The sequence below is a fragment of the Acanthopagrus latus genome, chromosome 4, assembly GCF_904848185.1.
Source record: "Acanthopagrus latus isolate v.2019 chromosome 4, fAcaLat1.1, whole genome shotgun sequence".
Classification (NCBI taxonomy): domain Eukaryota; kingdom Metazoa; phylum Chordata; class Actinopteri; order Spariformes; family Sparidae; genus Acanthopagrus; species Acanthopagrus latus.
The window spans coordinates 14,191,692-14,214,856 of NC_051042.1; the positions used below are offsets into that span (position 1 = coordinate 14,191,692).

The window sequence follows — 23,165 nt, forward strand, 5'->3', positions numbered from 1 at the left end:
CTATTTTATGTTTTTATCTTCTATCTTGTGTTTTTATTGTATATGATATATAGGATACTTTTTTGTAAGCACATTGAGTCACCCCTGTTAATGAAGCTGGCTTTATAACAAAACTTGGGTATACATATTAAATTACAATGACATTTTTATAACCGCCACCTCTATATAGAAGCCCATGAGTGCAAAAGAATTCTGAAAACGAACCACAAAAATGGAACTGTATCATTCCTTGAAACAAGATACCTTCAGGGTCACTGTACAGGCAGTAGGGCAGATTTTGCCTTTTGAGAAGTTAAAAACAGTCTTCTGTGGTGAAATTCTTTTTTTAAAGTCCGAAGTATGGGGGGTCTGACACTCATCTCTCACTTGACCTTGGAGAATCAAAGTCAGATTAAAACATTCAAGAGTGAACCTGGACTTGAAGAGTGGTTACATTTGAAAGATTAAAAACCCATACAGAGCTCGATAAGTAAAAATCTTGCAATTTTATTTGCATATAAAGGCAGCTAAATATATCACAATGAACTGAAAGAGAGAACTAACATTTCCATGAAGAGGGATACAATCAGAAAGAGCGAGAGAGGAAGAGAGCACGGAAAGAGCATTTACAGCGGCAAAGTTGAGACAACTATTGGCAACATTTTTTTGTGCTAGCAAGATTGCATTTACACACAGTGCAAAATTAGAAAAAAAAAGCAATAAAACACAAATACTATCAGATTTACACCTTAAAGGACAACTTAACCATGTTTAGGCAGGCGTGTTGTTGGGAACAACCAGCACCTGTTGGATTGTGACAAATTTTCCTCTCTCATCCAAAATGAATGTCTACCCTATCGGGAGAGTCAATACAAAAAACATTAAAGAAACCTCAGAAGGGCATCTGATGGCAGATTTAAAGAAACAAATCAATCATACATCAGGTGCGCACAGAAAAAAAAAATGCACCAGATTTTCTTTTTTTTTCGTCAAACACAACTTTCAGTACAGATGTTTTACAACATGAATATATAATATATATTTATATATATTTTATACATACACTTTCCAAATTAGATCAGAAATCCATAACAGGATGTTACAAAGTTATTTTTTTCAGGTTGCAATTTGATAGCTTTCCGTCCCTGCGTTAGTCAGGTGTTGTTTTGCGGGGATGATGGGTAATAAATAAGGACTCTTCTCTGAGCTCGCAGAGAGTGGGGCTCTAGCTGAGAACATTAAAGCTAGTTTAAGGCAGCGTCCCTGTCAGCCAATAAGAAAAGAGAAACTGACGAGAAAACAGAAAAAAAAAAAAAGAAAAAAAGAGACCTAAACACAAAATCTCAGATGATACAACATAAAACAATGGCATCCATTGTCCGGCCAATGCAAACCAAACATAAAGAAATTGTACAAATTCACAAAGCATCATTTATCTTACAGATCTGACCAATATTTATCAAGAGCAAGATTGTTTAACCACAAAATCCCTCTGAAAAAGGAGAATACCGGTGCTGCTCAGCTCATTTTTACACCCTCCCAATATTTTGCATTGCATACTGTATGTCTTTGCCTTTAATAATCATTTTCCGAACTTTCCAAATAATTGAAGACACGCAGATGTGAAGGTACTAAAGTACGGACAACAGTGTACATATTCCTCATGTTTTGTTTTCCTGTGATCATGGAATGATCAGAAAATGTCATGATGCAGAAAAATAATAGTCTGAAGTACTTGTGGTCTCTTCTGGTATTCTGCATGAAGGTGACATATTTCTGCGGAATTACTTAATGTCTGATTCTAACACTGAGTAGCACAAGATATGAAAATGCTCAACTCTGCATGAGACAAAGTTTCTATATGAATTTTAGAGAAGTTGTGTTTCTGACTGATGCCCTCTGCCTATCTGCAACTACGCTGACAAAATCTGGGAGGGGAACCTGCATTGTTGGCACAAGTAGAAAAAAATAATAATAAAGACACCGATATTCTCCTTTAACCCTCCCAGACAAAGTCCCCACCCCACATCTCCAAATCTTCTCAATCTCAACAACAGCTTGGAGAAGATCAAAAGTTTGCAAAGAAACACTTAGAACTTTTTTTTTTTTTTTTTAAACTTGACATATTTATAGAAAAGTAGTTTATCCTGCCCGTGACCCTCACCGACCCCGTCCTCTGGTCTCAGGAGCTGGAGGGGTTGGGCAGGTCGAACACGATGGGGGGGTTGGTGGGCTGGAAGCTGACAGTGCAGGTCGACGCGTTGATGAACGTCGTGTAGCCGTCTGTCATGATCCCGTAGCCTGAGGAGTGATACAGGCGTCATTTAATCCAAACCATCTAACTGTTACCCAAAATCACTTACTTGTGCATTCAATATGCCTATTTTATTCACTTATTTTAGGAATTTATACACTTAATGAATTCAACTTATGACTTTATTTCAGTCTTGGCACTTACTGCTATGAAAAGCTTGAGTTTAATACAGTTTTAGTTTATTTAGGGATGAAATGTGGGCATATAATTTAGGTTTTGGCTATCTAACACACTACTGAGTCATCTCTGACCTCCCCTGACAGTGTTTTATTGAATAAGAGATTTTTTTCGATGTGATTACTTTAATGATTTAACAGAGTCATGGTTCTGAAAACAAAGATGGATGGACAAAAATTCTCATTTTCTGGATTTTATTCTCATTACCTTCGTGGATGCCTCCGAAGGCATGAAGTTTGGGCCGCACCCTCTTCTGGACCGTATTGAGCAGCTCCACACAGCCGACTCGCTGTAGCTCCTTAGGAACCCAATCTCGGAAACCTACACAAAAACACACATCATATTCTCAGTTCTCCAGACAGCTCTGGCGTTGTTTATGAGGGCTATCAACCGCCTCCATTATGCCTGACCAGTCAGGAGCGATGGATGTACAGAACTCTACTGCACTTCCTCGACTAGATGTAAGCAGCGGAGAAACCTCGCTGAGCACCAATTTATTATGACTTTGGCGAATGAAGTGTGAAGAATCTAAACACCTTGTAATGTGTCATGCAGGTGGACTGCAAGAGGAAGTTTGGTACAGACCCCCAAAACTGTCAGTTTATTTTTCAGTGAAAATGAAAATCTTAATGCAAAAAATGTTAATCTCCAAGAGTAATGTCTGTCTGTTCATATTATGCAGCTCTACTTTTAATCTAAACTCTCTGTAATGTCAGCCATATGCCATATGCTGGTGCACCACATGGCACTGAGTTTTATTTTACATGTTTGCAACTTTTTCTAGTTCAAGTCCAACTCTTGATACGTAACCCTGAGAATAAATGGAAACCCCAGAAGCTTTATTTTAATGCTTTTTTCACCTGACATTTCCAATAATATAAACACATTCTGGCAGATGAGACTTCTTCTTAATTTTCCTTTCATTTTGCCTCTTCCATGTTTGGAGCGACCCTACATCTTCCAATAGCCCCCCACTGTTCTGCTCTGCTCTGCTCTCCCCCAGCCCTGTTCCCCTTTCCCATGTCTCCCTCCAATCGTTTGCAGCGTCTGTCACACTGGTGCAAAATCGAGTTTCCATGCAATCAAACGGCCACAGCGGCTGCCGCAGCAGCAACCCTCCGTAGGCGAGAGGAAGGAAATCACTCAATAAAGCCAGATGGAGAGCGCGAAAGAAAAAAAGAAAAAACAAGATGGGAATAAACAACTGGGGCCCAAACAACTAGAAGGAAAACTGAATCAGTCCGTAGTGAAAGAAAGGAAAAGCAAACAGTATGTATTTTCTTTTTCATAAAGTCAAACACAAATATTGAATCACAGAGCGTGTTCGGGGTGTTCGCGCCGGATACTGTTGGATTTAGATAAAAACAGTGTTGACTGTAGAGCACACACACACACACACACACACACACACACACACACACACACACACACACACACACACACACACACACACACACACACACACACACACAGTCACACACACATACGGCCTGCTGCGACGCCTCCGGTGACTTCCTACAGATTTTGAATGAGGCACAACCTCATTAGATATGGCGATGAGGGGGCTGTGATTGGTTAATTGGACTCACCGAGCGGAGGTCCGTGGGTCATCAGAATGTCGATGCCTTCTGGGACAAGATTCCATTTATCCAGCAGAGACTGACCTCGAGGCAGGTTGAACCCCCAGCCGTTAAACCATGGAGTCCTGCAGAGACAGAGGGAGAGATCACATTAACACTACTCAGCAGACCAGCTCGACCATCATTATGGCATCAAGCAAAATTTGCTATTAGGAAGCAGAAAATGCTTTTTAATTCAGGCACCTTCAGTGTGCCAGCTCTTAGAAGCTACTGCTGCAACAAAGTCTTATTTCAATGTTTCTGTGTGCTTATTTACTAAAGTCACTTCATAAATGAGTCGGTCATCACAAAGACAAAGGCCTGCAAGTTGTCAGAAAGCAGGTTCATACAATGTTAATGATGCAAACTTAACATTTACTGCTGCTTCACATGGTGCAGCAGTGGTTTAATATGCAGTAAAGGCTTCCTGTGGCGTTTAGACCTCGAGTCCAGCTATTTTTCTGCAATCAGACCGCTGGTTTGTTCATCTAGTGTACGCACACAAGGAACCCAACAGCGCAATACACAATCCAAAACACATTCCTGCCAATGGAGTCACACAATTCAACTAATGTACAGGTGGCTGTAACACAACAAAATATGCGGCAATGCAATGCAAGACAAGGAAGAAGACTGTAAGCTTGCAAACATACACACACTGAACAGCGCAATTTGCAAAGCTAAGCATCGTGAGAAAAACTCCTGGATCAACCCCTTTATCTAGATCAACACCAACACTTAATGGGGTCCATTCTGGGCCTGTGCTCAGTCCAAGTTTCAGGGAAATCTGTTACCCTTAAAAGCTACATAAAGGTGAGGGGGTTACAGTGCTGGGTGACAATTATCTGTGTGTGACCACTTTAATCTAATATATAGTTGTTGTTTTTTTCTGCCAAAATAAAAATATTGATTTGAGCAGCTTAAAGGCTGTGAATAATGCATTGAATGTTAAAAACCACAATGATATACAATCAGGGTACAAGTAAAGTCAACACGGTTGTTTGTCTTGTATACATGAAATGGTGATGCTGCCACAACAGGATGCATGAGATTGTTGAACACCCCATACCTGACACAAACACCTGTGATTGGTCAGACTGTTTACTTGTGAACAGGGAGCGCTTGGTTTGATGCACCAGAGCAGACACTTTAAATTCAAAGAGTCATAATCAAGTTTAATTAATTTTCAAAGCCAGATCTCTATGGCTGACTGCGCTGGTCTTCTGAAGAAGAAAATATAGGGAATTTCTAAACAGTGGGGAGCCACATCATATGTCAACCCCCGGTCCCTCTGCTACACAGGCTGCAGATTGATTGACGGCAGCCGTGCCACCTCCGGCAGCATGGATGGGAGTCTGCAGCTCTGGGGTGACAGGCAGAATCTCCCCAGCAGACACAAAGAAAAGACTCGATCTGGTTGAGTGGGAAGGAGGGATGGATAGACGGATGGATGGATGGATGGATGGGGGGGTGAAAACAGATGAAGAAATAAAGCAGACCACGCAGAGGTTAGATGCACTAGGAGCGGGGGAGGGGACACTGAGTGGAGAAGAAGAAATCGAGTTGAGGCTGGTTGATAAATTGAGCCTTCATTTATCACAATAGTGGTAATGGCAGAAGAAGGCTGACAACAGAGGAAAGGAAGATAGATTATCACTGCGTAATACCTCAGTATATAAGCTGACCTACTGCAATAAGGCCAGAAAAAAAATTCTTATAATTTTAATTTGAGTTCTGCAGCACAGAGCAGCAGAGTCAGATGATGAAAAGATGATTTCAGCTCACAGGTTACTTTGGGACAGACCGCTGAGTTTGGAGCAGCTTCCAGTCACTTAGCGTCTGGTATTTGACCGAGGGGAAATCAGGGCTCCACAAACATCAATAGGCTTTGTTACAGTGAGGGATGGATGCCCCAGTACTAATCAATACTTACTGTTCGACAGGAGGGCTGAGTGGGGCTAACCAGACCCCGAGCAGACTCTAGATGTGTAAAACATGAGATCTCAATCCCTCCTGGGTAATTTTACAACAAACATAAGCTCCTAAAATATCTCTGCATGAGGTAAAAAATAAAAAAGATTCCTATTAATTTGGCATGATGAGAGAAAAGAGCATTATAATGCAATCCAAGTGCTGGCTCACACCGTTTGGGTCTGGTGCTTGAACAGTATTGAGTGTTTGCGCGCTCAGACTGAAAGGCGGTGGCGGCAGCAGACCTGCAGTTCGCTCTTTGATTTGCTCGCTCAGTCGTTGCCTCGTTCTTTCGCTCGGTGGAGAGCTGAGAAATGAGGTTAAAAATGAAATGTGAGGAGCGCACAGGGGAGTGAAGGCCACAGACTGAACTGATTAATTAGAACTAATCACACAAATCGGAGCTAATGGAAGTCTAATGGATTACTGGGAAGACTCGCCACTTCTTGGATGGAAATATCGCTGCTGCTGCTGCTGCTGCTGCTGCTGCTGCTGCTGTGGTGAGGAGAAAACTTCGAAAGCAGTGAATCAGAGAAGAGCTGACTGGGTTGGCCGGCTGCACACAGAAAGCACTGGCAGGGTATTTGTCTGGCTCTAGTTTTGACTAATAGCGACAAGGCCAAACTTTGAAAAATGGCCGAATGCATTCATTTTCCCCCCATTCAGAAAAATAAATCGTGGTTTCTTGCAGCAGAAATAAATAAACAGCTGGAACGCTGATTCTGCCCCGTGTTTCACATGTTTTCTCCCGCATAAACACATTCATCTGGGAGACAAAACACAACCCCTGACATGAGCCGAGGATCCAGAGCCAACCAAAAGGTCCTGACTGAATGCAGAGCGGGACGCTGCAGCTCGACGCCACAATGGCCCCATTGTCGGCTGTCTGCCTATGAAATATACCTTCCATGAAAGTGCATTTGTTAAACTCCGCCAAGATTAATGACATCCCGGTCACATAAAGGAGAGATTGTTTCCTGTGTGGCTGTGACACAGGTTTTATTATACTGTACTGCTGTGTGTGTGTGTGTGTGTGTGTGTGTGTGTGTGTGTAGTGGGCAGAGTGCACGTCCGCCAGCATCTGAGTAGGATGTGTGTGTTGAACAGAATGTACGCTGCCAGTGTCTCAGTCTGTTCTCAGTGAGTATATATGTAGACCAGCATGTGTGTGCGTGCGTGTGCGTGCATGTTGTGATAAGACTACATTCGGAGCCCAGTCTCTCCTTGACACTCGCCATCTGGAACGCGTCGCCGTGGCAACAAAGGAGAAGCGTCTGGAGGCAGGCACAGTGGGAAGAGGAACACCATCGCCACAGAAATAGACGCACAAGTAAGAGAAAGAGGGAAAAAAAGAAGGGGGGGAGGTGACGATCAGAGAGAAGAAATAAAAAGAGGAGGAAGAGGGTTTCGGTGGTAAAAAACGAGGGGAGACGACAAGATATGAGACAGAAACTTTACCTGCCAGACGTCACGTGTTCATGCTGCAGGAAACTTATAAAAATATATATATTTTTTTAGCTCAAACATCAGCAGCTCCAAACGACATCAAACTAAACAAAACGAAATACTGCATCAAAAAGACGAAAAACCCAGTAACCATGGTAACCCCCGGAATCAAACTGTGGAAACAGGTTAAAAAACATGCAGCCCAGGCCAGCGGCGGAGGTGAAGCAGACAGAAGCCATTTAGCCCTCATGTGCAGAACGTCAATATTCAATTAGGCCGGTGGACATCATTAGGACGGCGGCGCAGCGTCTCTATGGGCGTGACACCGCTCTTAACCCCTCTGCTCCCCTGAAATGCTCTCGCTGGGTCCCTAGACAGGCTATGATACCCCCCAACACCACACACCAACACACACACACACACACACACACACACACACACACACACACACACACACACACACACAAACTAAAAGCCTCTCATTACGCCTTTTAATCGGACTCCTCCCTCACTTAATGGATCATTTTAACCATTTGCTACACCTCAGTGATTCAGCTGTTTGGACGTCTAAAGGTTCTCTGACGTTTTCGTGTCACTGACCCTGAAATTGTTTTGGAGCCTCTTCTGGCTGGGCAATAACTCAGTATCATTTATTGGAGTGTAACTGTACTAATATGATCACGTTGTGTTATTGTTTTACCAACAATTGTTTTACATTGTTCTGTTGTTTAAATGTGTCATCCAAATAAATTGTAATTTAAAAAAAAGACAACTGACACATTTAGTCCATTAGCAGATAAATAATGGGCAACTATTCTCACATTAATTAATCATTGAAAGTATTGTTTGGGAGTAAAAATGACAGTGTCTCTAGTTCCAACTTCTCTCAATTGTTCATAATTGTAAATATCTTTGGGTTTTGGACTGTTGGTCCCAGAAAACATACAACAAAATCATTTGTAGCCTCTGGAAGCTGATGATGTTTCTCAATTTTCATCCATTTTATAGAACAAGCATGATCAATTAAACCAAAAAATAACCTGTCATTTGATGAATAATTAACACAGTTGTAGCCTTATTTTGGAGCTTCAAAGGAATGGCTGATAAGTTGTTGATATATTTTATCGTGATATTAATTTGAACCACAGAACCACAAATAATTGTCCAGATTTTGCACCAGTTTGAAGCTACATAGTGTTTCAACCATAAACAAATAATCCAAACAGCATTTCGTTTAACTCAGCCTCCTCTTTTGTCTTCAACCAGTTACAAAACCCCAATTGGCTAAATCAGTATCATCAGTATCATGTACTGGACTTAGTTTCATCTACTGTCAACACTTTCTAGACCTGATATTTTCTGATAAATTACATGATATAGTCATGATCCCAAACTACTAATCCTTTTGGTGGGAGGCTTGGGGTTGAACTCTCCATTACCCTACCTCCCCCCCCCCACACACACACACGCGCACAGGTGTACCCTCATTTACCCTGTGCAAAACAGACTGTTTACCAAACACAGTGAAGACTCTTAACCGCCTCTGGTTGTATCTCATTCAACTGACAACTGGGGCACAACAATGCAGGCTTCATAAAAAAGAGGAGCAATGATACAAATACTGACTGTATACACCTGTGAAGACCTTGACCTCATTCATTTCTTGGCTCTAATTTTCTAAAATGGAAAGATTCATGAAAGTGTTTTTCAAATGGACATTTTGACATGCTGGGGGCACTACATTAAAGGTTAAAGGGTCATAAAATGAATCAGGAAATATTCTCTGGAGACCATGATTAGCCTGGCCAAATTCCATGGAAATCTGGGCAGTGGGTGTGAAGATAACCTGCACTACAGTGTTGGACAGATGAATCATTGACTGCCAGCTCAGAATAGAAAACACTTAACATTTAAAGTTGTGGTGTCAGTCCCTCGGATACAAAGGAAGAGCTTAATTTTGAGCCTCCATTTGAACAGGAACAGAATTTGATTTATTCATTTTAGACTAAATCAAGTTAAGACAAGGCACAGGGAACAGTTTTTACCACAGGAATGGCAGGAAGTGGACCAGAATGCAATGCAACAATGTTGGTTATAATCCCTCTATGCAAAGTCAGTGAAAACAAATCTCAGTGTAAGCAAATCTGAGACATAAAAGGGTCCCGATAAAAAGTTATTACCGATGGGAATGATGGCCACATTTAAAATAACAATAAAAGCCAGTGTGTTAAATAAAAAGAAAAGAAACACTTAAGTCGGACTAAGCATCAGTTAGACCCTAAAAAAGTGATAACTGAAAATAATCCTCATGTAAGCAGAACTCCCTTGTCTCTGTGAGCACATTTGGTCTGCAGAAGAAAAGTACACACACACACACACACACACACACACACACACACACACACACACACACACAAACGACACACACACACGTCCCTGCAGGGCCAGACAGAGCACTGTGTATACCACTGTGTTTTGGTCGTGTTGAGAGCAGAGATAAGATCGAAACATGTCTCAGGTAAAGTATGATCCTCCACCTAAAAGCTGGAGAACAAGTGCACCCTGGGATATCAGCCAGGCACTGAACACATGGCGGGACGAACAAGCTGCACCGTGACCAGCCCAGCGATAACAGCGGAGGGAGGGAGGGAGAGTTGAGTGTGTGTGTGTGCAGGTCCAGCGATCCATCGTGTCTGACCTCTGAGTCAGAGTGGCCCAGGGGTCAGCGGGGGGAGGGGTCTAATTGATCAACCTGTCAGAACCAATGAGGAGGGCCATGTTAATGGGACTTTTATAAGCCCCGCGGGACACACCACCTGACACTCAGAGGTGCATGAGTATGTGCATAGCAGAGTGCATAGCCTGTGTGTGTACGTGCGTGTGTGTGTGTAATCCCAGAGCCCAGGTAGCCTTATTAAAAGGAGCCAAGTGGAGACTCTGGCTGGGTTTTGACAAATGGCCTCTCAACACCAAGGCCACCTTTGCAAACTTTGGGGACGAGGTAGAAGGCGAAGTCACAAGGGTGAAGAGGCCGCGTATGTGTTTGTGTGTGTGTGCTCTACTCTGCCCCAGCACTAATAACCTGTGCCTAGTGACTGATGGAGTGTGGAATGGATTAATCTCACTGTAGTCAGGCTGCCAAACGCTGAGGCACTAAGGGTTAGCCACCAGACTTAGCCCGCTTAGGAAAGGCTACAACCATAGGGACGGGTTGGTTCACACACACACACACACACACAAACACACACTCTCCCCAGGGTTCCTCTCCATGCTGAGATGCAGCCAGCTGCAGTTTGACCTGCAGACCGCTAATGTAAAACAACCGCTGCATCAGCCAGCAGACACTTCGCAACAAACACAGCTGCTCTCCATGACCTGGCAGCTTCTTGCAACTCACTACAGTCAGGTCTGAGTGCAAAGAAAGACTGAAAAGAGAGGAGAAAAGGGTCAGTGCACAACAATGTAACAGGAAATCAAATGAAAGTAGAAACGTTCAGAGTGTGTTCCCTGCCATCATTACGTCTACAGACATTGTGTGTCGTCCCCCCCACCTCCCTTCAACACACACACGTGATCTCTGCAGCCGGAGATACACTGGATTAGCACAGACATCAAAGACCACAGTAACTGAAACTGCCTGTCTTGAGTGTGACTGTGCATTCATCATCCAAATTATCCAAAAATCCTTCTATCTGTAGCACGAGCCATAGCTGAACTCTGCCAAATTTGACCTGATGACATTTTGGTGAAGTGCCTAAAAGCATCACACAGGCTGCACCGAGTTTCATAAAGTTTGTTCACCATTTCCCAGTGCGGTGAGGTGTCTACATGTGAACATGGAATCTAACCACTGTGAAATATGGATATGGATTGTCAGGAAGCTGGGCAGGTCTGGAGAAACTGGAGACCAGACTAATAAAAAGCGAGGGAATCAGGGTCCTATTCAGGGAGCCTGTAGGGGGCTGGGGGGCAGGGGCCGAGACCCATTCAACCTGCCCTGAGACACAGGGACAAGGGTCCCATTACCCTCTCCCAGCCCCGGCCTCCATGAACTTGATCCTGAAGAACAATAAGAGAGTAAGAGAGGGGGAGGGTAAGTGTAGAAAGGAGTGAAGGGAGGCAGGGGGGAGGATGATATCTCTGGGAAATACGTGAGCTTTCCTCAGTGACAATAACTGACAGGCAAGGTTTCATTTCCCAGTTCTGCTCCAAGGACCCAGACTAAAGTCTTTTTTATTTTTTGCAAACAGGAGAAGGTGGTCAGAAAATCGAAGAATGACTGCACGTTGTTGCGCAGGTGTGTCTTTAAGGCTGTTCACCCTCTTACTGCTTTTCTTATTCAGCACAAAGACTATAGCTCCAGGTCTGCAAGTTAATTGAAAAGGAAAAAATTGAAAAAGCTGTTTGAACATCTCAGACTTTCATTTATGACATACAATACTGGGAGCAGAAAAAGGATGAAGGAAATTTATTAAAAAGGACCTTTGTGTTTGGGCCAGTGTTCGTCATTGTGCCGTTCTGGGTCCAATGCTGAAGGTCTGCTGCTCTTCAGACCAAAACACAATTTTACAAGAAAGAAGCTTTGACATAAATTAGCCTGCAGCAGTGACATTAAAAAGTTGGGCGTTCAGGCTTCAAATTGTTGTAACTTCAATAAAAAGCAGACTGTGTCCAAAATCATTCCCTATTAAATACATTGCCACTATTTCTCTATTTATCTTTGCCAGCCTTCCTCCCCTGCATTTAAAAGAGTTCTCCACATATTTAGTATTTTGCTGCTATAACATTGTCGGACAACACGATCAAAATCAATGCAGCAGAACCAGAAAGGTGAATTTTTCATATTTAACACATTCTTCTTCCACACTCTACTCTACTCTACTGATGCCAGTCAAAGAGTGGTGTATGTCTTGCTAGTGGTGGCTAATGCAGACTCGATCCTCCTCACCTAGACTGTTAAACCTGTAGTTTTCAGTGACATCACCTGAGTCAGTCTATCAGATTTCGTGGAGCTTTTTCTCGAGACATTAAAGGCTTCATACAACTTTTTTGACACAAATAGCGGTACTCCCAAAGACCTGTGAACAGACTAAAGAGCCTAAAACCTGTTCAGACTGGATGCCGAACAATATTCAATCAGCCAATACCAACATCCTGCTGAAACAGTAAACATTTTTTTTTTTTTTTATGGTGTTGGCAATTTAAAACTGCAAATACATCTTTCACAAACCCTGACAATGACCAGCATGTGAGTCAGCGCAACTTTTTTCCCCACTTATTACTAAAACTTCTTAAAAATCTATTCGCTAACATAATGATACGTTGGCTTTCCTTGTCTTAGTCAGATCAACAAGAAACAATCATCATCAATAAAGCACATTGCAAGCTGTTTAATAACATTACTTCTTTGATTATATTGGTATACGTCTGCTTTGCAGTGTAGAATTACTCTCCTCTCGAGGATTATGAGAAGAGAAAGCAGCAGGTTTTCACAGATTGCTGTCAAAAGGCTGGGAGCACACCCTGCCTTGTCCTGACATGAGAGGCCAACCAGTCTTTACTGAAGGGGTCTAAGGTCAAAGGGGTGGGGGGGGGGATAAGGAGGGGGTGTTAAAGGCAACAGGAAGGGCCACAGGGTCAAGCCAGTGCAGATACATGGCACTATGTTTGCGGTCATTGTCTCGACCTCACAACGCGTGGATGCTGGTGGGGGCACAGAGACGCAGCAGCAACAATAGACACAGGAAATGCACACAAACTGGCATTGTTAGTCGCATGGGCCTGTATACAAAGATCCGGAACACAGAAAAACCAAAACACACAAGGGCAGCCTGTACAAAGGAGCCCAAGACTTGTATAGACGCATCCATAAAATATAAACCAAAGAATACAGAGTTACTTGTTGCAATCTATTCAAGGGCATAAAGATCCCAGTTAGCCTTGCAGCTACCTACTGTATTGGTACCGATCAACATGTTAATCAAAAACTTAATAATTTGATATTTGATTGTTGATTTATCACACAGTGATAATTGACATTCTTTTCAGCTTCTTAACATGAGGATCTGCTGTTTTTTCTCTACCACACTTGTGTGAATGTTTTTTGTTTTTTTCCTTTTTTTGTTAAACAAAACAAGCTATTCAAGACATGATTTCCAGTTAAATTTCACTGTATTCCGACACGGCTGAACAATTAATCTGGAACTGGAAGGACTGATTTTCAGGAGTGTTAGTTGTGACCCCACAGCTTTCCCACTGGCCAATAAGTCATTCTATTCAGCAGTCATTTTGGCATATTCCTTTATAAACATTTCCTACAGACTTCTGTCTATTGTTGGTTCTTTGCCTGACACTGATCACTGAAAGGAGGTCACAGTTTGCCCACCTTTTTATTTATGACCCCACATCCCCGCTGACACCTAGGTGTTCCTACCACCCACATGGGGTGTCTAAATCCAGCAAGTGGAGATAAGCAGAGTCCTGTCCTTGCCACTGAATATGTCCAGAGGTCAGCAGGAAGGAAGGGAAGTGCTGCAGGACGATGTGAATGCTATCGCCCCTGAGCAGAAACGAGTAGGTAGGCTGCCCTTCTGTTTATGGAGCCGTCGTTACCGCCATGATTGATGGCTCACCACAGACAATCCACATCTCCCTCAAGGGCCAGAGATGAAGTGGTAGAAGCAAAAGTGTTGGGGAGTGTTTGTTGTAGAAAAAACAGAAGCTTGACGAAGCAGTTCCAGCTGTGGTGAATGCTAAGTCCAATTTTCGGAGAGATCTGATTTTTCGTGACAGATGTTTAATTCAATTAACTTGACTTTTTTTGTTAACAGTAAGTGTGGCAGTTTCAAGTTAGGTCAACTTGAACTGTCTTTCATCATTCAGAGTAAACTGACTGAATCAAGTTTAATAGATTATGAGTTCATTGAACGCAAACTATTATGACTGTATGGTAAGCTTGACATAAAAACAACTAAGGTATTTGGACATCTGAATGTTACAGCTACATGCGATTTTGAACATCTCATTTCAAACCACACACATTAATCTTAACACAGCCTCAACTCTTCTGGTATGGCTCTCCCATTCATTACCATTGGTGAAGTCCAACACTGATGTTTTCACTCTTGCCAGTTCATCCTATATGTGTAAGATGTGGTGGGGTATTCAGGGATCTGTCCATGCTGGTTAAGTTCTTCCACATGGAGCCACCTGTTTAAGGAGGAGGCTTTGTATATGGGGACATTGTCATGTTGGAACAAGAGAGAATCTAAGCTAGAAACTCTGTATTTTGGCACTCTACTTTCAGAAAGTGTTTCCTGCAGCTGACAGAAAATCCATTGCAAGAAGGTTGCTTAAACCAGCCAGTCATCAAATGCCATACCTACAGTTGACGACTGGCATTATCTATGATATCTTTAAGATGGATATAATTACAAATCTTTACAATATTTGCATATATTACAAATTACTTCATGTGTACATGCTTGCTGACTTTTGCAATCCCCCTATTCTTTCCCTTCATTCTATTTATAGAGAAATGTAAGCGTTGACAAGACATTTGATGCCGATTGTATTCTTTGTCAGTTAAAATGTGACTGAGGCCCCACCTGTTCTCATTTCACTTAAATAATAGTGTTCTTCCTTCTAACCACAAAAAGTTTTTCTTTTCTCTCCATCACACAACTCACACCTGTACTATCACTTGTTTAATGCTCATTTGTGTCTTTTCTTTCCAACTCTTTTTGTAACATGATTTGAGTACCATGGCTCTGATTCCATTCATTAAGTTTGGTTTTTTGCAATACATTAACCGTATTTTTATTTACTTTATTGGTCCTTATGTGCTTCTGTGCAAACTGTGTCCCTATCCCTTATCTATCCTTCTACACGAGGCTAGAATAGATAAGGCTATTAAGTCCTATGAGAATGAATAGATTGTATGGACCTTGGTATATTTCAATAAAAGAATTATAATAGAGAAAAAAATCTATTCAAAAAAAAAAAAAAAAAAAAGGAAACAAAAACACTATTGTCCTAACTATCATTGCATGCTGTCACTCAATTAACTGGAGCCCATCAGCCAAAACCATGAAACACAGTCTCAGACCCAGTCAAAGTACAGTCATGTACTATCTATGGACAGCAGTGTTTACACTTATGGTTTAATTATGAATTCAGTGAGTGTACAATAGCGTAATCCTCACCCACTGTGACTGTACACAGAGGACCACGCTTGAATTGTGGGCTGCTTTTAGAGGAGTGCAAAAAATAACACCTTGAACAGTCTGATTGAACCTTTACCTCATCTGTTCCCATCTCACTCCATCTTAAATCATTAATGTTTTCTCCCTTCTAAAACAAGAAAACTCAGTGGAGCTTGCACCTCTTTTCTCTCTATCAAAAACCCTCCAGCACTTAGCATCTCTACTGTCCTCTGCAGGCTTGTTGTCATTGATGGTATTACTTATTCATATGTGCTTCATCTGCGCCAGCACTTAGGTTTGTGACCTTTCACACCACACTGTGCGGAGAATAATGGCCCGGACAGTAAGGTACACTTTGAGTTGAAATCTATGTTTAGGCAGAAAAGAATAAGTCGCTGTGGTAAAAGGTACAGCTAATGCACGGCTGCCACACCTCAGGCCAAAGCAGCTGGGGACACAGGGCTTCCTCTGCTTTTCAAATATTTATCCTCTCATAGCGTGAGACACAGCATGGGACGGAAAACAAGATGGAGTCCTGCTGGGACCTGGATATGCCAGTGTACACACATACACTACAGGACAAACAGAGCAAAGAAAAAACAAACAGATGGGCAGATTCAGATGTCAGAGACATACACGTGCCCCCTTTGTAACCACAACCACCGTGTTGATAATGGTGGAAACCCTCTGCTGCCTGCCTGCTGTAAGAGCAGCCTGGAGTCTTTAGCATCTTCTTCGTTGAATGAGCAGGTAGCCCGAGGTCGGGTTCAAGGGACCGTCTGCTGACAGATCGCCTTTACTTCCTGGCTGGTTGCTGAGCCATCTTGGGCCCCCTTCCAGGGGATTGTGATTGCATTTTATAGCCTCGAGCAGCCTCCTCATGTCATGTATCCCTCCTCATGTCGCAGACATCTGGTTAGCTCTGGGCTCTTCACGTCTCCCCTGTGCTCCCCGCTGTGCTGGATCGTTTGATTAAGCCTGCAACGCTTGTAATCAGACTCGGGCTCCTTCCATCCCCCATACCTGCAGATCTGCTTCCTGACTGCCTGAAAGTCGTGTGACAGCTGCAATTGACTCCTCTAATCTGACTAATTTTTAATTTAAACCGTAAGGTTGAGCGAGACGTAAGGCAACTGAAACAGCCACAAGGCGCAAGCATGGTGAAGAAAACAAGGCTTTCAGTTTGGGGGATAAAATATGTATTTTTATTTAGCAATTCATTAAAATGTATTATGATTACACAGTATTATTAAAAATGGGTAATGACTCATCCCTTTGAGCTAATCTGCCCCTCCCTGCACCTTATCATTGTTCATGTTCAGGTCTTTAGTTTTCATGTGTACATTTTCAGTTAAATTTTGGTTTCTTTTAACACCTCATGCACTAATTGATGACATGACACCAAACAGCGCAGGATGAACTCTGCTATTCATTTGCATTCTCTTATCCGTTAAATTCTGAGCAGCATGGAGCCTATTTATTACCACTTGCTCACCTGCCCCACCACTAAGCTATTCATTATCAAGGTGACTAACCTGCACAGCCATTAGCTGCAATAGTATTCATATCCTGTTAGTTAGCGCAGGTATGCTGTTAACGGGCAACGTACCATTAATTCTGCAGGTACAAAGGAAGACGTGACCCCGTTTCAGAGAGCTGCAGTGAGCCTGTGCACCGCCAACACACAGCCTGCGTGTGTTTAACGGGCCTCATAGGGGAAAGAGACTTACAGTGTGTTTACACAGTGGCATCTCTGAGCTGGTATTAATAATAGAGCCACTTAGCATTCAGAGGCACTGGTCTCAGCCACGCTGTTTGTTTCACAGGTCATTAAATTTATGCCGCAGCCCTAATGTTCATTACAGCAGCAAACTGGCCAGGGGTCTGTAACACTCGCTCACTGTCTTTAATCCCCCGCTGTATTCCTAACACCGGCAGTCTTTTCATCCCTCGCTCATTCTGCCTCTCTCACATCTCAGTCCATTTGCTTGACAACAATCTTTTCCTGGTTTAATTAAAAGGATTGTCCAGTGTTTTCAGGTTTCTTGTCTTTTAATTGTCCGGAACTGACTTTTTTTTTTTTGTTCAACCACTGCACACAGGCAAAAAACAGCATTTCAAACAAATAGCTGGACAAATTTTGATAGTGGAAGAAATGTTTGTGTTACACCATTCAGAGGTGATGTTCTCCCACCTGTTAAACTGTAGCTGCTGCACAAAGCTGTTGCTGTGAGGCCAGTTTGGCCAGTTTCACCTTGGTAGGCTGATCCCTGCTCAGGCTTAACTGCTGGTAATTCCACTTCCACTGTGAAAACACCAAAGTCACCGTGCTGCAAGCTAACAGAGGCTGGAGGTCAAAATGATAGACAAAGGCACAGAGAATGTGAAAACTAATTAAGGGGTTTTACACATCTTTTTTAATAGAAATAACGAGACTGGAAAACAGCAGGGATTTATACAAGCTAACTGGGAAACTTGAAGAAATTAGTTTATGATTCTGGCAGTTTCCTTTCCTTTTTGGTCATTATTTTCTAAATGATTAACCTTCTCTGTCGTGTACCTCCATACTCTACATTCTCTCCTTTGAGCACCTATCTTTTGCCTCTCATCAGGTGCTTAAGCAGAAAAACATCAATCTGAACCACCTCACACATCAAAAACATGAACACTCTGCCTTTGGGCAGAAGCAGCAAAACACAGCAGTCCTGACGGGGGGCAAATTTAATGCGCTAACCAGGCAGGGGGCACGTTTAACATGCACACACACAGTAACATCAACACTGTGTGGATTCACGTTGCAGTCACAAACAGCAGCTTGGTCCCACAGGCTCCAACCGCCCACCAATCCCTTCATTATTCGTTAATGCGACTGATTATTCTCTTTAGAAAAAAGGAAAAAAAAAGCACTGCCACAAAGTCCTGCAGGAGAAAACACAAACACTTTAAGGAGCGAGCAAACACTCCGTTTAATCTAATTAATCCTCTTGGAAATGTAGCGTGCTTTGAAGGCCGACTGTACAGCTGCTGGAGGAAACCAACAGCAGTTGGACCGCAGAGGAAAACAGAAATGATTCCCTACAGGAAGAAGTTTTGGGATTCAGATAGTGACAGACTCCTGACCACTTACAGCCACATGTCCAGGTTGTTTCAAGAGTCCAAAGATTAAATTGATTTAACATTAAAGTTCAGGCTCTCAGTTGAAGCACAAAAACTTCTGTTAATCAAAAAATACACGGAAGGGACTCCAACACCTTTGTATTGGGTTTGCATATTTATCATCCTGTCTAAATTGATGCACTTGTGTGTCACAAAAGAAAAATATTTAATCGAGTGTTTTACTTGATGATGCAAAGCAAGGTATCTTTGACTAATCCAATGTGCCTGCTACGATGGCTTCTGAGGCTGGCAGCTGATAAAATCATCCATCCGTAATGCAAAAAAGTAAAGCATCTGCAAATCTGAAGCTAACAGAGGTGATGTTATAGTTCTCTACCCCTTTCAACCAAAGCAAATCAAGCGCTTGATTCTGGGCTGGAACTATTGCTAGTTGGAAATTGGTTTAATATGCAAACTTTTTAGGAACTGCTTTGCTTTTCCACGCCCATGAGAGCCACCTTAGTGTCACATCATACAGTCAATGTATAGCTCTCCAATTTCCCAGCACTGCTAGAAGCAACTATGGCAGACTACACCGACTCTTTACAAGTGTTGCTCCTGGTCTGCATGGCTACACTGGCATGACCGGCCCTCGAACCACTTTCCTTTTTTAATTTGGTGCAGTGAAAATCTTTTGTTTTTTCCCCTGTGGGTAAGTCAGAACAAACTATACCATCTCTATTTTTAAAAAAATTGCATTCAAAAGCAATTATAGTTGTTCCTTGGTCATGATAAACCAGCCTGTTGTTTGTTCTGGACCAGCAAAGTGTTCTTGTTAGCATATTTACATTTCTTTGACAAGAATTTCTACCAATATTGATAATACTGAAATTCTACTCCCCTACCCCCCCTTCTGTCTGTATATGAGTGTGTGTGTGTGTGTGTGTGTGTGTGTGTGTGTGTGTGTGTCATTACACACATCTGTCGTCCCATTCTGCCTGGTCCAGCGTGCAGTGGAGGATCAGAGGCTATGCAGAGAGTCCAGTTGTGTGGCTCTCTAATTAAAGCTGACGCTGCCACTGAAGCACGCCAGCTCCAGGGTCAAAGGTCACCACGGAACCACTGACACAAGCAGGTAACCAGCCACTGTGAAACAGGCTGAAAGGCAAGTCGCCACCACCAGACTCCCTTCATCCACCTCCTAAACCTGTCCTCATCCCCCACTAGTCCCTGCTTCTCCTTGCCCTCCCTTCATTTCGCTCCCTCCACCTCTCCACTCACAAGTTTCTTCTCAAGGAAAAAAAAACACATTTATCCCCTCAATGACATGTGAGAGAAAGAATAGAGACAAAAGAGAAACGGAGGAAGAGGAAAGGCTTTCAAACAGCGGCAGCGGAACATCTATAGGAAACTCGCACTTGAGAGTCTTTTCAGCATCATGAAAGAGCGGCAACGCTGGTGTGAAGGCCATCATCGGAGGGGCCAAACATGTCACTAGAAAAGAAAAAATACATTAGGTGGAGAAGTGAAGTTCCTTGTGTACCTCTAACATGAATGATGCCATCTGTTTGCCAACATGAAAGCACACTGTTGACCTTTGCAGATTTGTCCTTTTAGAGCAAAGTGGAACCGGACCTTGGTGTGTTTTCTTAGAGATACAGTGAAGAAAGAAGAAGAAAGAAGGTACTGAAGGATGCTGGTGCCGAGGTAGAAGGTGCAACTGCGGTGAAGAAAGCCATTTATCATCCTCACAATGAAAGTAAAAAAAAACAAAAAAAAACAACAACTACTGAGTAAAAGAGTCCCTTGGTGAATTTGGTCAAGTACAAGTGAACCATGGCTTGTAAACAGAAGTCACATGGACTCAGAGGTCTCTTGTTTACAGGTCAGAGTTGTAGTAGCACGTCGACCCCGTAGGTCAGCCACCGCGGGCTGCAGACGAGGCCAGTCAGCTGAGCAGTCACTACAATTCCATCTACAGTGTTTTCAGGCTCTATTCTGTGCTGTTCAGCTTTCTAAACACGAGGAACTGCTGCCTGTCAGATGTCAACCTCCTCCTCCTCCTCCTCCTGTTCAGAAACCCTCACGCTCGTAGTTTGATTGGGTTTAGATGCTCATTCTTCTAACAAGCTGTGCGGCTGCTGCTCTTCTTTTTGTGGTTCATTTGATATGGACACACAAATACACACCAACAAACTGAATACACAATTGAATGGACACAATCAAACACAATCCCTACTAGAGCGTTTGTTTGAGCATAAATATGGAAAACAAACATAAAAATATAATTTAAGTAATTAATAATAATTCAATAATTAATATAATTTTTTTTTTTTTAATGAAAGCAATGCTAGCATCTACTGGCAATTAGAGGAGGGTGTATATGAGAGAAGTACTAGTGCAGAGGGCAATTCATTTTTTTTTTAAAATTGCAAATATGACGCTAAAATCTTTTGCCACATTTGTAGAGCTGCAACGATTTTTTAATCAGAATGAAACTGTACACCCAAACGATCATTCATTTCTAAATGTAATACCTTTCAAGACATGTTTTAAGAACCTTTCCAGACATTTTAAAAGTTATTTTTAACTTTAAATACTTTTTAAGACACACAGACACCCTGTTTTTAAATACTTTCAATTAGTACCACAACCATATTTTTCATATCAATCAGGATTTTGCAGAAGGATTAATTTATTTGAAAGATCAGGGAAAACGGGGAAACAATCAAACTCAACTGGGATCTGGAAGACTCAGAAACTGAAAACTGTCTGTGTCTTACTGGAACCAAATTTAGCTGAAGATAAGATACATTTCCTCTCAGCCTGGTAAGCGTCTCGCTGCCACAGATGGATGTGTGTTCTTCACACCTTTGAAAAAAATACAAGGCTTCCAGATAAAAGATGGAAACCAGATTAGGTGATAAGAGCCGACGACTCTTATAGCTGCCAGTTCTGCACATTTATGTCACAACACGCACAGAAAGAAAATCCTGCTATAGGAGACTGCTGATTTTTATGCACTCTTATATGCACTAGTTACCCCAAGTTTGGTCATACAACTAAAACAAAGGAGAGACGAGGATAAATATATCTGTCTCTATGTCCTATTGAAGAATTAAGGCCATTGACACGTTTCAGAGTCAACAGAGCTCTCACTCACTCTCTTAAAAACACACACAAGCACAGACATGTAAACTGACAGAGACAATAACACCTACCAGCCGGAGGCTCTGTGTGTACTGTAACTACAGTCTGTCCACACCGTCGGGGATGAACAGAGATCTGACCTCAGAGCAGGGCTAACAGTCTGCTGCACAACTAGAGCGAAGAAACACACCACCGGCTGAAACACAGCTGTCTCTCTGCATTATCTCAGATCATTACTTTTATTCACAGCGCACTCAATCTTACACCACACTAAAGGCCAGAACCCTCACAAGAGATCGTGCTACGGACATAAACAGATTAAAGACTTAAAATTATTTGTTACAATGTTAGGAGATGAGCAGAGCACGAGGTCAATTTACTCACAAAGGCCTATTCATTTCTTTGAAAAGGCGGCTGCAAAAGATGTACTAGACTCTTCCAATCCAAAAAAACAATCAATACCATATAAAATCCTGATGTGTAGAGTTTCCGAATCAATAACAAACGAAATGACTAATCCTTCTTTTATTGGATTCACCAAAAGTGTCAAGAAAGTGTCAACACAATTCTCAAAGTGCTTTGATTTGCAACAGGGTAAAAGGAGATTGAGGATAAAAATGAACAAAGTAAAAGAAAAAAGGGATGATTTCTCCCTGTAACATTTATTTTTCCTTGAGTAGGAATTTTTTTTGACACATTAAACATTGAAAATACAGTAATTCTCCACATTTACTTATTAAGACTGCATTAAAAACAAAAATCTCAACAAGTATAAAAAATGACTACCTAAACTAGACAATTTTCCTTTTTTTGTGGTAAATTTGTGGCCTGGATCCAGAGCAGGATTCTGGCTGTGTCAGCCTTTTTCCAGATCCGGGAGTGTTTGATGGAGCTGCTGGGTCGTCGCGTGGCAGACCTCTAGCTGCCCGGCCGGTGACTGATGCACACGAGGCCACGGAGGAGCGCTTTATTAAACGATGGCGAGGACCCATCACTCTCCCTCTGACATATTGGGGGCTCACCTTGGGGTGTGAGCAGTGGGGTGCACCGGGAGGCATCAGCAAGATATGAAACATTTAGTCTGTATGAGTTAACGCACACTAGTGATGACGTATGGTGAGTGTTTGTTGAGTTTGTTGGTTTTCAGCACGCTGCAGTTTTACATTTTGACTGCGTTTCATATTTTTCTTGCGTAGGGGCCATTTGAGA

General features: G+C 42.3%; 1 protein-coding gene across 2 annotated transcripts in view; it reads right to left on the reverse strand.

Moving 5' to 3' along the window:
- Positions 1 to 462: 462 nt before the first annotated feature.
- mpped2a (metallophosphoesterase domain containing 2a) overlaps positions 463 to 23,165 on the reverse strand; it is a 62,892-nt gene continuing 40,189 nt past the window's right edge. For both annotated transcript variants that reach the window (XM_037095673.1, XM_037095672.1), the window contains 3 exons: positions 4,060 to 4,175; positions 2,678 to 2,791; positions 463 to 2,280 (listed from right to left, as the gene is read on the reverse strand). In XM_037095673.1, coding sequence (XP_036951568.1) covers positions 2,162 to 2,280; positions 2,678 to 2,791; positions 4,060 to 4,175 — 349 coding nt within the window. In that variant the 3' untranslated portion in view covers positions 463 to 2,161. The remainder of the gene's footprint in view (positions 2,281 to 2,677; positions 2,792 to 4,059; positions 4,176 to 23,165) is intronic.